The sequence below is a fragment of the Drosophila pseudoobscura genome, chromosome X, assembly GCF_009870125.1.
Source record: "Drosophila pseudoobscura strain MV-25-SWS-2005 chromosome X, UCI_Dpse_MV25, whole genome shotgun sequence".
In the NCBI taxonomy this organism is placed as follows: domain Eukaryota; kingdom Metazoa; phylum Arthropoda; class Insecta; order Diptera; family Drosophilidae; genus Drosophila; species Drosophila pseudoobscura.
This window is the reverse complement of record NC_046683.1, coordinates 66,928,432-66,942,373: the sequence shown is the minus strand read 5'-3', so window position 1 is coordinate 66,942,373 and position 13,942 is coordinate 66,928,432. Positions and strand designations below refer to the sequence as shown.

Below are 13,942 nucleotides of genomic sequence, written 5' to 3'. Positions count from 1 at the left end.
TACTTATTACATGTCGAACGTAAATAACGGGATGTTGTGGGGAGGTATTACTTCGTGGTGCGGAGTGTGGGGTCTTCCCGGCTTCGCTCCTTGGCTCGGCTCCTTGATGACGCTTGCTGCCATATTGGCAGCCACGTGCCACGTCTGCTCGTCGGCTATCATCCGTTCGGTGAGGGTGTCTGCGTTTACTCCTGGGCTCGTCTATTTTCCTTCATCTTCCCTTCTCGGCTTTGTCCCATCGTGAACCGTCATGCCATTCTGCCGCTTAGCCGTTCGACCAGCATGCAACCCTGAGGGCACAGCGTCTGTATGCGCCTCTGCTGTCTGTGCTGTATGACGGCGCCTCATTGCTGGTGCTCACACGACTGATCCATGTAGGACTATGAAGGTCGTCGACATCCTGTGTTGGCCACCATCCTGCTAATGGCCGCCGTTGCTTTGCTGCCTTCGCGCATGCGTACTCGAGGTGTGCCTTGAAAGTAGGCCTCTGGTCTAGCACTATCTGGGACGTTGACAGGCAATGATTGGATCTTACAAGAGGCGATGCAATTACTGCACCGTCAAGTGGCCCGTCAAGTGGCCCGCGGATGCCAGGCAAAACGCAGCCCTCCTCCCGCCCAACCGACCGAGGGGCGCTGCCGCGTGACGCGCGGCGCGTAGCCGAACCGCACCCGTACAAATACAAATGCAAATACAAATACCACTACAATTAATAATTACTAGAAAGGTTGGTGAGGATTAGTAACTTAATAAGAGGAAGAGAATCAGTGGTGGATATAATATGGTAGACGGAATTATAATCCGAGCATAAGACCCTAAACGGTTCATGAAAGGAATAATTCGATATACAAAGAGGAAGGAACAACGGTATCAAAATTCCAGTGAGTCTAATAGGAACAGATCCCAACAGGGCTGTCTGTGTCAACCCTGATCAAGTTGTGCACAAAAGTCACACCAAGCATTTTTCTACCGTCAACTAAGGATGGGACGTTTACTAATGGCAGTCTGCTAGAGTAAGATGGGAGTCTCCCACCCGCATCCCAGTTAAGGCCCCGCAGAGCAAAGAGTAAAAAGCTTTTCTGTACTGATTCTATACGGTCCTGGTGTACTTTGTACTGCGGGCACCATACACAGGAACTAGCGAGGTGTAGTGAGTCTTTGTTATATAGGGGTCGTCCAATTTCTTTGACCACCTCTTAATAAATCCAAGCACGCGCATGGCCTTTTTTACCATGGTAGAAATGTGTTCAGAAAACTTTAGCTTGGCATCTAACATAACACCAAGATCATCCACCAGGGTAATTTTCCCAAGAGAAGCACCACATAGGGTATAGGGAGCCAACAAGGGGCTAGAACGGTGAAATGTCATAGCTTTGCATTTCGAGCCATTGAGGTGCAACAAGTTTGCACAACACCACGACTGAAAGTTGTTGAGATCGGATTACAAGCGGGAATGTAATGAAATGTCCTTATACTGGACACAGAGCTTAGCATCACCCGCATACATAAGTATTCGAGAGTATGTTAATACCGAAGGCAAGTCATTGATAAAGAGTGTGAAGAGTAAGGGGTCTAGGTGGCTGCCCTGTGGTAGTCGCGAAGAAACCTTTACTGGTTAGGAGAGGGAGGACTCTTCAAATACCCCTAGGTAGTGAAGGCAAGGACAGACCATTCATTGCGAGCCAGGATGTTATACTTCCGACCGCTACGTTGCATTTGTCGCTTCCGGTAGCTGGAGCCGCGTCTTGGGTGCTTCTGTGGTCGCTTAGGACCTTGCGGGTTTCCTTCTGATGGCGTCTCTTAGGGCTTTCCAGTTGGCCTTGAATGACACTTTGTTGCACCCTTGTTTCATTCCTAATGGCGAGATGTCCGTCACCGTGCTTGCAAAGGTGAGGTCTATGATGACTCCCGGCCCGCATTGTTGTACGTCGGGATGCTTCCTATGTTCAGGAGACAGACGTTCAGGCTTGTGAATTCGTCCAGGAGCGCTGTTCCACGGGGCGTGCCCAAGTCGTGGCCCAGGCGTTGAAGTCCCCCGCTGTTATGACCGGGGATCTGTGATCTCTGATGATCGCCTGATATTCGTGCTGCGTGAAGCGAGGCCCTATATAGTAGCTATACAAAGATGTGACTACCAAATATACATATAGCCCAACCTGGATGCTCTATGTGATCGCTTCCACAGATTTGTCCCCTTGTAGGGCCCACTGAGCAGCACTACGTTGATCTGCTGCTTCAGAACCGTGTGTGTCATCAAGTCCTGGGCAGTACGGCAGTGGTTGAGGTTAAGATGGAGTAGCTTACCCATCAATAAGCTGGGAAATGGCCGTCTTGTTCTGCGGACGGCTGCGACTGAGGACCAAGGGAGCTGTTGAGCGAGTATCTCCGTTGTTGCCCACGCACTGAAGACACTTGGGGGGGTCTTGCATTGGTTCTGCATGTGGAGAGGGGCCTCTCCACAGCCTGTTCCTGTCCTTAGGCCATACACTTGTAGCAGTAGTAGTAATCGGCATAATACGTCGTCGCATGCGGCACACAACCCAGGAGCGTCTGGGCGAGGGCGGGCTGGGACTTCTGTGTGGCCACCTGCGGGCACCATACACTCTTCGCATCCCCGGTGCTGCTCGGTACTTGCCCCAAGTCGCAGCCGTCTACATCGAGCACTTCGTCCGCCACTATCTGCTGGATGGGCTTCACGACTGCTAGGGTAGATATTACTGCCTGGTTTGCCTTCTAAGACTACTGGGTCAGAGGTCAAGTCCAGGCAGGATCAGACGGTTGTTGCATCCTGAGGAGAAGTTCGCCGCTCGACGGCTTCTTGGTCGCCTCTTGTCGGCTGGCGTCGGTAGTTTGTGCTTACCGTGCACGCCGTCCTCCTTGTCCCGGGGTGTTGGTCCGTTCCTGCGGAGTCCTGGTGTTGTCTGAGTCCCTTGGCCACTCTGGGTTTTGTGGGGTCTGGGTGGGGGTCCTGCGGTGTGCCAGTGGCATTGCCATTCCCCCGTAGCTGCCTTCTCTTCTTCAACAGGCACCTGACCTCCAGTTGCAGCTCCTTCATGGGCGACATCATCTTCTTGGTGGTCATGTTGTTCTTTTCGTTCATCTGGTGCAATAGGTCGTCCAGTATTGCACTGGGATGCGTTGAAATTCTAAGGGAATACTCTGAAAAGCACTTCCCAAGGCAGAAACCTGTAAGCCGAGGCTGAGATATGTGGGAATTGAGAAGTTTGTTTAGAAAACAAAGTCAAAAGTACAGAAATTACTCGAAATTTAAGAAAGAAAAAAAGGAAGAAAGCCAGCAAGGAAGCAAGCCGTTGTTGTCCTGTCACCTTCCAGTAGGTCGCCTATTCGAGTAAAACAAGCAGTTGTACAGCAGCACTCGTAGCGAAACAATACAAAATATCAGATAGCACAATAATAATTTATTTCACAAGCGACAAACATTCTCCACAAACGCACAATGAACTCTGACGACTTAAAGGGTATACTGAAGGGCGGCAGCAACGAGGCACCGCAGAAGCCAGCAGACCAGAAGACGGCCAAGTTCGACGAACTAAACGTGCTGGCGACCTTCCATCCGGAAGGCAAAACCTACGGACACATGATCATTGACGAGCCGAAGACCCCGTTCGTGTTCGAGGATGAATTGCCAAAGAAGCTGGACACCGCCGAACTGATGGAGAAACTGCGCTTAACCTCGCAGTCGGCGACGCCCTGCTTTGGCATAGAGGAGGACTCCGATGACTCGTCGGACGATGAGGACTTCCCCGAGTCCGTGGAGGAGAAGGTGCGGCGCATTGAGTTCGAGCGCCGCCGCAAGCTGCACTACAAGGAGTACTTCTCGGTACCGCTGGCCCGTCGCCTGATTGCCGAGGAGTTCGGTGATATGTTCCCCTCAGAGCCGACCTGCAAGTGCGAGCCAAGTTCTGGCGTGGACGAGACCGGCCCGACACGGGCCACGCACGACACCGTGATGGAGGAAGAGCACCAGCTACTGGACCCAGAGCAACCCAGCTCGCACTCCTTGGCCCACGCCGAGTCCAATGAAGGCGGGTACAGGATCGACCCAGAGCCGGTCCTTGATCCCAGCCACCCGTGCTACCAGCAGTTGACGGCCCAGACCAACCGCCCGTTAACCGCCGAGACCGACGAGGCTCTCCACATTGCCTCGCTCGGCTATATGCGCAGCGTTCCATCGATGGGCGAGGAGTTTTCGGACGGCAAGCAGGTCCGTGTGCCAAATGCCTCTTTCGTGGCTGGTCCCAAAGGCAAACCGACGAAGAGTCCATCAGCAGGCACATTATAAAGAGATGTCAAAGATGGTTGGCCTTTCGCTTGATTTGTTAAAATTATTATGTTACTTGCAGAAATGAATCATCACATTGTAAAATCAGAGGCAAGGTTTTGTTTTATTTTTTGAAGATGCGAAAAGCGTGTGCCATTCAATATTTTATCTAAACTTGTCCACATTTTTAGCTTCTTCGTTCTCTAGAATGTGTAGGCGATCCATCGATCCATCGACCCATCGATGTTCAACGTAAGCGGATTATCATTAACTTAATTTTTTTTCGTAGAAAAGTGTTTACCTTTCCTGTCAACACATGACAGATGATTCCATCTGTCTTTCGCCCAGAATCCACTCTTAAATAAACGCCTTTTATGGATAATTTGGATGGTTTTTCTGAATTTTAAGGTTCTGCCCCACCAAAAGTATGGCAAGTGACGTCATATCCGGCTAGCAATCGAAAAAGGGCGGCTGCAACACTTCCAAAATGTAGCAAATGCTTGGAGCGGCGCTGTGCAGCTACATGGACATGTCGTAGTCATCTACATGGCGGCGCAGTGGCGCAGTGGCGCTCCCTTATGTAGTTGAGCAGATGTGACATTACTTATTACATGTCGAACGTAAATAACGGGATGTTGTGGGGAGGTATTACTTCGTGGTGCGGAGTGTGGGGTCTTCCCGGCTTCGCTCCTTGGCTCGGCTCCTTGATGACGCTTGCTGCCATATTGGCAGCCACGTGCCACGTCTGCTCGTCGGCTATCATCCGTTCGGTGAGGGTGTCTGCGTTTACTCCTGGGCTCGTCTATTTTCCTTCATCTTCCCTTCTCGGCTTTGTCCCATCGTGAACCGTCATGCCATTCTGCCGCTTAGCCGTTCGACCAGCATGCAACCCTGAGGGCACAGCGTCTGTATGCGCCTCTGCTGTCTGTGCTGTATGACGGCGCCTCATTGCTGGTGCTCACACGACTGATCCATGTAGGACTATGAAGGTCGTCGACATCCTGTGTTGGCCACCATCCTGCTAATGGCCGCCGTTGCTTTGCTGCCTTCGCGCATGCGTACTCGAGGTGTGCCTTGAAAGTAGGCCTCTGGTCTAGCACTATCTGGGACGTTGACAGGCAATGATTGGATCTTACAAGAGGCGATGCAATTACTGCACCGTCAAGTGGCCCGTCAAGTGGCCCGCGGATGCCAGGCAAAACGCAGCCCTCCTCCCGCCCAACCGACCGAGGGGCGCTGCCGCGTGACGCGCGGCGCGTAGCCGAACCGCACCCGTACAAATACAAATGCAAATACAAATACCACTACAATTAATAATTACTAGAAAGGTTGGTGAGGATTAGTAACTTAATAAGAGGAAGAGAATCAGTGGTGGATATAATATGGTAGACGGAATTATAATCCGAGCATAAGACCCTAAACGGTTCATGAAAGGAATAATTCGATATACAAAGAGGAAGGAACAACGGTATCAAAATTCCAGTGAGTCTAATAGGAACAGATCCCAACAGGGCTGTCTGTGTCAACCCTGATCAAGTTGTGCACAAAAGTCACACCAAGCATTTTTCTACTGTCAACTAAGGATGGGACGTTTACTAATGGCAGTCTGCTAGAGTAAGATGGGAGTCTCCCACCCGCATCCCAGTTAAGGCCCCGCAGAGCAAAGAGTAAAAAGCTTTTCTGTACTGATTCTATACGGTCCTGGTGTACTTTGTACTGCGGGCACCATACACAGGAACTAGCGAGGTGTAGTGAGTCTTTGTTATATAGGGGTCGTCCAATTTCTTTGACCACCTCTTAATAAATCCAAGCACGCGCATGGCCTTTTTTACCATGGTAGAAATGTGTTCAGAAAACTTTAGCTTGGCATCTAACATAACACCAAGATCATCCACCAGGGTAATTTTCCCAAGAGAAGCACCACATAGGGTATAGGGAGCCAACAAGGGGCTAGAACGGTGAAATGTCATAGCTTTGCATTTCGAGCCATTGAGGTGCAACAAGTTTGCACAACACCACGACTGAAAGTTGTTGAGATCGGATTACAAGCGGGAATGTAATGAAATGTCCTTATACTGGACACAGAGCTTAGCATCACCCGCATACATAAGTATTCGAGAGTATGTTAATACCGAAGGCAAGTCATTGATAAAGAGTGTGAAGAGTAAGGGGTCTAGGTGGCTGCCCTGTGGTAGTCGCGAAGAAACCTTTACTGGTTAGGAGAGGGAGGACTCTTCAAATACCCCTAGGTAGTGAAGGCAAGGACAGACCATTCATTGCGAGCCAGGATGTTATACTTCCGACCGCTACGTTGCATTTGTCGCTTCCGGTAGCTGGAGCCGCGTCTTGGGTGCTTCTGTGGTCGCTTAGGACCTTGCGGGTTTCCTTCTGATGGCGTCTCTTAGGGCTTTCCAGTTGGCCTTGAATGACACTTTGTTGCACCCTTGTTTCATTCCTAATGGCGAGATGTCCGTCACCATGCTTGCAAAGGTGAGGTCTATGATGACTCCCGGCCCGCATTGTTGTACGTCGGGATGCTTCCTATGTTCAGGAGACAGACGTTCAGGCTTGTGAATTCGTCCAGGAGCGCTGTTCCACGGGGCGTGCCCAAGTCGTGGCCCAGGCGTTGAAGTCCCCCGCTGTTATGACCGGGGATCTGTGATCTCTGATGATCGCCTGATATTCGTGCTGCGTGAAGCGAGGCCCTATATAGTAGCTATACAAAGATGTGACTACCAAATATACATATAGCCCAACCTGGATGCTCTATGTGATCGCTTCCACAGATTTGTCCCCTTGTAGGGCCCACTGAGCAGCACTACGTTGATCTGCTGCTTCAGAACCGTGTGTGTCATCAAGTCCTGGGCAGTACGGCAGTGGTTGAGGTTAAGATGGAGTAGCTTACCCATCAATAAGCTGGGAAATGGCCGTCTTGTTCTGCGGACGGCTGCGACTGAGGACCAAGGGAGCTGTTGAGCGAGTATCTCCGTTGTTGCCCACGCACTGAAGACACTTGGGGGGGTCTTGCAATGGTTCTGCATGTGGAGAGGGGCCTCTCCACAGCCTGTTCCTGTCCTTAGGCCATACACTTGTAGCAGTAGTAGTAATCGGCATAATACGTCGTCGCATGCGGCACACAACCCAGGAGCGTCTGGGCGAGGGCGGGCTGGGACTTCTGTGTGGCCACCTGCGGGCACCATACACTCTTCGCATCCCCGGTGCTGCTCGGTACTTGCCCCAAGTCGCAGCCGTCTACATCGAGCACTTCGTCCGCCACTATCTGCTGGATGGGCTTCACGACTGCTAGGGTAGATATTACTGCCTGGTTTGCCTTCTAAGACTACTGGGTCAGAGGTCAAGTCCAGGCAGGATCAGACGGTTGTTGCATCCTGAGGAGAAGTTCGCCGCTCGACGGCTTCTTGGTCGCCTCTTGTCGGCTGGCGTCGGTAGTTTGTGCTTACCGTGCACGCCGTCCTCCTTGTCCCGGGGTGTTGGTCCGTTCCTGCGGAGTCCTGGTGTTGTCTGAGTCCCTTGGCCACTCTGGGTTTTGTGGGGTCTGGGTGGGGGTCCTGCGGTGTGCCAGTGGCATTGCCATTCCCCCGTAGCTGCCTTCTCTTCTTCAACAGGCACCTGACCTCCAGTTGCAGCTCCTTCATGGGCGACATCATCTTCTTGGTGGTCATGTTGTTCTTTTCGTTCATCTGGTGCAATAGGTCGTCCAGTATTGCACTGGGATGCGTTGAAATTCTAAGGGAATACTCTGAAAAGCACTTCCCAAGGCAGAAACCTGTAAGCCGAGGCTGAGATATGTGGGAATTGAGAAGTTTGTTTAGAAAACAAAGTCAAAAGTACAGAAATTACTCGAAATTTAAGAAAGAAAAAAAGGAAGAAAGCCAGCAAGGAAGCAAGCCGTTGTTGTCCTGTCACCTTCCAGTAGGTCGCCTATTCGAGTAAAACAAGCAGTTGTACAGCAGCACTCGTAGCGAAACAATACAAAATATCAGATAGCACAATAATAATTTATTTCACAAGCGACAAACATTCTCCACAAACGCACAATGAACTCTGACGACTTAAAGGGTATACTGAAGGGCGGCAGCAACGAGGCACCGCAGAAGCCAGCAGACCAGAAGACGGCCAAGTTCGACGAACTAAACGTGCTGGCGACCTTCCATCCGGAAGGCAAAACCTACGGACACATGATCATTGACGAGCCGAAGACCCCGTTCGTGTTCGAGGATGAATTGCCAAAGAAGCTGGACACCGCCGAACTGATGGAGAAACTGCGCTTAACCTCGCAGTCGGCGACGCCCTGCTTTGGCATAGAGGAGGACTCCGATGACTCGTCGGACGATGAGGACTTCCCCGAGTCCGTGGAGGAGAAGGTGCGGCGCATTGAGTTCGAGCGCCGCCGCAAGCTGCACTACAAGGAGTACTTCTCGGTACCGCTGGCCCGTCGCCTGATTGCCGAGGAGTTCGGTGATATGTTCCCCTCAGAGCCGACCTGCAAGTGCGAGCCAAGTTCTGGCGTGGACGAGACCGGCCCGACACGGGCCACGCACGACACCGTGATGGAGGAAGAGCACCAGCTACTGGACCCAGAGCAACCCAGCTCGCACTCCTTGGCCCACGCCGAGTCCAATGAAGGCGGGTACAGGATCGACCCAGAGCCGGTCCTTGATCCCAGCCACCCGTGCTACCAGCAGTTGACGGCCCAGACCAACCGCCCGTTAACCGCCGAGACCGACGAGGCTCTCCACATTGCCTCGCTCGGCTATATGCGCAGCGTTCCATCGATGGGCGAGGAGTTTTCGGACGGCAAGCAGGTCCGTGTGCCAAATGCCTCTTTCGTGGCTGGTCCCAAAGGCAAACCGACGAAGAGTCCATCAGCAGGCACATTATAAAGAGATGTCAAAGATGGTTGGCCTTTCGCTTGATTTGTTAAAATTATTATGTTACTTGCAGAAATGAATCATCACATTGTAAAATCAGAGGCAAGGTTTTGTTTTATTTTTTGAAGATGCGAAAAGCGTGTGCCATTCAATATTTTATCTAAACTTGTCCACATTTTTAGCTTCTTCGTTCTCTAGAATGTGTAGGCGATCCATCGATCCATCGACCCATCGATGTTCAACGTAAGCGGATTATCATTAACTTAATTTTTTTTCGTAGAAAAGTGTTTACCTTTCCTGTCAACACATGACAGATGATTCCATCTGTCTTTCGCCCAGAATCCACTCTTAAATAAACGCCTTTTATGGATAATTTGGATGGTTTTTCTGAATTTTAAGGTTCTGCCCCACCAAAAGTATGGCAAGTGACGTCATATCCGGCTAGCAATCGAAAAAGGGCGGCTGCAACACTTCCAAAATGTAGCAAATGCTTGGAGCGGCGCTGTGCAGCTACATGGACATGTCGTAGTCATCTACATGGCGGCGCAGTGGCGCTCCCTTATGTAGTTGAGCAGATGTGACATTACTTATTACATGTCGAATGTTAATACTGAACGGTCATGTTATGTTAATTCTATGTTAAATGGTTTTGCTTGTCCGCCATCTATCGTCCGTTCTGGACGTGCCGCGGGTTCTTGTGATCGGGAGTCTTCTTGAGTCTTGTGCCTATTGTTGGGAGACAGATTGGCATCAAGAGAAATGTGGATATTTTTGTATTTGCAGTTATTGATTTTACTGCCCTATAACTGCGTCATATCTTTTCCGGTTTGGACAACTCTGGATGATTAGGAGAACCTACTTACCTACTTCCTCAGGATGGGGAGGGACCAAACTGTCGATCGGCAGTTCCCATTCCAAAGTGGAAGTGTTCAAATGATTCCTGCAAAAGAGGTATTCCTATGGGAAGAGCATGCAGTGGGAACGAGAGATTCATTGTATGCGAGAGCTGAAAGCATTGTAGCGCTGCGACAGAGATAGTCGATTGTTAAACTCCTAAGATCCAATTTTGCCACAAATCGTGCTTCAGTCATTCAGGCAATCTCCTTCTCTCTTCGCAGAAAGTTAGCCAAGTGTAATGTCAGAGCCCCTTTGCCAGACTCATACCCTATATAGTATATTTCATAGTATTCTGCCCCTGTAGGCGCCTAGATCTGCTGCGGGATGCTGCACAGTGGGCGAAACGGCCACATCCACTCTACGTGTAACATTAGAATCGGTCAACTATATCATACTATAACCAGAAGTCGAGAAACCGGTCCTAAACTCATTCAAAATCTCATTTTTATCGTTTAAACACGCGACTATTCGGGTCACCCCTATAAAGGCATTCAATAGCTCAAAATCAGCTGTTGCAACAGATGTTCGGCTTGACTTTTGACGGCTGTCAAAAGGGGGAGAAGGAGAGAAGTAAAACGGTACCCAGTGGGGTAGTCGAAATCGAATGCCTCTCCCTGCCCCCACCAGATGCGGGAGCTCCTGTCGCAGCCCTCTTCCAATGGAAGATGCTCTTCTGGTCCCTGGCACGGCTTGGTCCATTTTTGGTTACAATTTCTGACAATCTTTTGGAGATTTCATTGGCAGCTTCCCATATTACGCAACGGCAAAGGCATATTTGATGCATTCCCGGAGATACGGATACATTTCTCATGTATCTCCAGAAGCCAGGAGCCAGCAGCCAGCAGCTAGCAGCCAGCAGCCAGAAGCCAGAACTAAAACCAGAGCCATATGCGTGCCAGCAGTGCCACTCGAAACGGAGTGAGAGATGCGGCCAGAAACCGATAGTGCAACCTGCAACTCTCGTAGCCCAGTGGCAGTGGCATCGGTGGCATCGGTGGCACCATTGCCAGGGGGTGTTATCAATGCGGGGGAATCTGATTAGCGGCCGTGGCAATGAGTGCTGCAGCAGCAGCAGCAGCAGCTGGAAAACTGGAGATGTGTGACAAGAATAAGAGCAGCAGCAGGAGAGCAGCATCGTGTAAGCCAAGTGGCACGCAATCGGTGGCACAGCGACTCTGGGCGGGGGCTGGGGCTGGGGATGGAATGGGGGGAAGATGTCGCCACTGCCGCTGCACATTAATATTCAAAAATTGCGTTTTTATGCTAATTTACACACACTCCCCGACTCGTACGACGCGACGTTCCCTCGGGAGTGGGGGGGGGGGACTAAATGGCCAACCTGTCGATAGATTACTCAATGACAAGGAAGCCCAGGAGGAGGAGGAGGAGGAGGCAGGAGGCAGGAGCAGCCGCCTCCAGTTGTTGTTTCTATTTTCGCTCTCTCCATCGTTCCCGGGGATGATCATCTTTTGGGGGCATATCGCAGTCTTGCAATCTTTTGTGGCAGCCAACAGCCTTATTATTTCTGCTCTTATTACTCATACGCACTGGTGTTTTATTTATGGATAGAGTTTGGTGCCGGTCTCCCTCTCCCTGCTCCCTGCTCCCTCTTTCGTGCTGCTGCAGGTTGCAGGTTGTTGCTCGCGTAGTTTAGCAATAATTAAGTTGTTAAATTGTTGCACGTAAGTCAAGAGCCTGCTGTCTGCTGCCTGCTCCCCGATCCCCGCTGCCTGCCCCTGCGACGGATGTCCGTCGTTCGGTGAGTGGAGTCCCCGCCTTCGTCGACGTCTGCATCTCCGTCTGCGTCTGCCACATCTTGTGGCGGTGGCTACTGCTCCGCTCGGTTTCTCCGCTTAATAATAATGTTCGGGCTCGAAGCCGGGGCCTGACTTACGATCCACGTCCTTGGGTTACTGATATATGCGATACTTAAGGTATTTATTACAAGCGATTGTAATCTCCAGCCTGTATTTTCTTTATACTAAACACATATAAATTCGAGTACGATGTACCCCGTGCTTTTGGGGCAGCTCCCAGCCGCAGAAACGCAAAATATTTTGTAGACAAGACGCCTTTGTAGCTCTTGTTTCTGCTGCAGGCTCTGTTGATTGCTATTTCAGGTAGTTATAGGGTAGTTATAGGGTAGCAGGGTATATGCACTTCTTCCAGATGCATCCACAAGGCAGGACAATGATGTTTCTGGCAGGACCCGCACCTGATGCCCATCTGACAAGTGTGGATGGCAGCTGAAAGACAGAAACTAAATTTAAATACAAAAATACTAGAAATACTAGAAATACCGCCCCAAATCGTCAATGTATCTACGAGTAGACTTGCCATTGAACGCCAAGGATGGGGACGGCTTCCAGCAGCTCATCTGTTGGAGAGCTTTGTATACGTCGTACAGTTCTTCGTACCCAAAACTCTTTGAGCGAGGAGGCCGTTGGGAGTTGCTGCTGCAAGTCGGCGCCAGGCCTTGGCCGCCTGTCGTATCACATCCTGCGGCTTGAGGTCCAATGTTGAGGTCCTGTTGCTCTGGCGGAAATTTCGTATAAAACTCAGATATCTATTATTGGTAATGGGGCCAGGGTTTGCCCTCTTCCTGTTTCTTGAGTCAAAGCCACTCCCATGGCAATCCCTATCAACATTTCGCCTGAACTTTGATCTCTGTTCATCCGTCGATAAACGTCTAGGAAGCTGAGGAAAGGATTTCGAAGTTTCATCACATGCACGAGACATAAAAAAGACGTACAATCAGGACTAAAATTATGTGCAGACTTGGCATAATCCTGGCATTCCTCGAGGTTCTCGCAGAAAATCTCCAGGGCATAGAGCATGCGATCCATGTGTGTGGCTTCCGGCTGGCCATCTGGCCCATCTTCAGCTCCACAACCAGTTGGTGGAGAAACTCAAAGAGCACGGGCACGGGCACGGGCACGGGCTGCATAAACCCGGAGAACTGGCCGAATTGCGCACGGCTGGATCCTGATCGATAATTCGAGTATGTTTCGGTGTATCCAGTTTTTTGTATTTAGTATTTAGTATTATTATGGTATAGTATTTGGTTATTATCGAGATTCGAAGGCCCAAAGACTTGTCGACTCGTAGAATACCCTATAATTGATTCACTGGCTGGCTGGCAGGCTGCATGAAGATGTTGCACAAACGACGCTGCCTGGACGCTGCACCGCATGGCAATTAATCATTGCCTCATTCCTTAATCTCGTTATCAGCTGTGCCTCTGCCTCTGGCCCCCTTGCCGCTCGCTATCTGGCATACCCCATCGCTTTGGAATACCCTGCATATTTGCACTTGGAGACGACTCCGACTCCTCTGCCTCATTAGAGCTGCTGCAGCGCCAGCGATGGCGGTGGCGGTGGCTGAATCTCAGCACAGCGTCCACCAAATTATATAATACATAAACTATATCTACACACACACACATACTCGTACAGAGGGGGCATGAGGCATGAGGCATGAGGCATCCCCTTCCCATCCCATCCCCAGATTCCACACACAGATCCCAGGGCACAGAGCAGCAGAGGAGCCGAGCAGCAGACCAGTTTCCCAAGCTTTCGTTGTCGCTGTCGTTGCACTTGTTACGTTTTCTATATACCCTTCACAGGGAAACAGAAAACAGGGTATCATGCTTTTGGCCACCACCAGGAGAATCGATATTTTGAAGATTTGAAGCATCCGTGGGGGGATGCGATTTCGACTGGCAAGTGTCTTGAATCGGAAACACTACGGGACGGTTTCTTATAGCAAAGTATTGCTCGAGTCGGAGAATCGTTGGCCTTGGCCAGCCAGCTGTGCCTCGGAGGGCCGCCTGCCAAGGGGCTCGTTTGGAGGCCGTCTCTAGGCATAATCC

The 13,942-nt window shown here is 50.7% G+C and overlaps 4 protein-coding genes across 5 annotated transcripts; 2 read left to right on the top strand and 2 right to left on the bottom strand.

Annotated features, from left to right (window-relative positions):
• Positions 1 to 1,131: 1,131 nt before the first annotated feature.
• On the bottom strand, positions 1,132 to 2,570 carry LOC26532853 (uncharacterized). Its single transcript, XM_015186939.2, has 2 exons — positions 2,157 to 2,570; positions 1,132 to 2,104 (listed from the first exon to the last, which is right to left on the bottom strand). Exons 1-2 carry the CDS (start codon positions 2,438 to 2,440, stop codon positions 1,897 to 1,899), a joined length of 492 nt encoding a protein of 163 aa, XP_015042425.2. The 5' UTR covers positions 2,441 to 2,570; the 3' UTR covers positions 1,132 to 1,896.
• An 887-nt stretch (positions 2,571 to 3,457) lies between these two features.
• Positions 3,458 to 4,303, top strand: LOC6900954 (protein phosphatase inhibitor 2-like). The gene has a single exon (XM_002134619.2). It carries the CDS (start codon positions 3,458 to 3,460, stop codon positions 4,301 to 4,303), a length of 846 nt encoding a protein of 281 aa, XP_002134655.2.
• Positions 4,304 to 6,770: 2,467 nt separating this feature from the next.
• LOC117184688 (uncharacterized) lies at positions 6,771 to 7,302 on the bottom strand. 2 transcript variants are annotated; one of them, XM_033383304.1, is made up of 2 exons: positions 7,040 to 7,302; positions 6,771 to 6,987 (listed from the first exon to the last, which is right to left on the bottom strand). In XM_033383304.1, the coding sequence occupies exons 1-2, from the start codon at positions 7,189 to 7,191 to the stop codon at positions 6,780 to 6,782; spliced, it is 360 nt and encodes a 119-aa protein (XP_033239195.1). In that variant the 5' UTR covers positions 7,192 to 7,302; the 3' UTR covers positions 6,771 to 6,779. The 2 variants fall into 2 exon arrangements, with proteins under 2 accessions (XP_033239195.1, XP_033239196.1); XM_033383305.1 differs by having other exon boundaries at positions 6,771 to 6,970.
• A 925-nt stretch (positions 7,303 to 8,227) lies between these two features.
• Positions 8,228 to 9,275, top strand: LOC117184874 (protein phosphatase inhibitor 2-like). The gene has a single exon (XM_033383969.1). The coding sequence runs from the start codon at positions 8,341 to 8,343 to the stop codon at positions 9,184 to 9,186; it is 846 nt and encodes a 281-aa protein (XP_033239860.1). The 5' UTR covers positions 8,228 to 8,340; the 3' UTR covers positions 9,187 to 9,275.
• Positions 9,276 to 13,942: the final 4,667 nt, after the last annotated feature.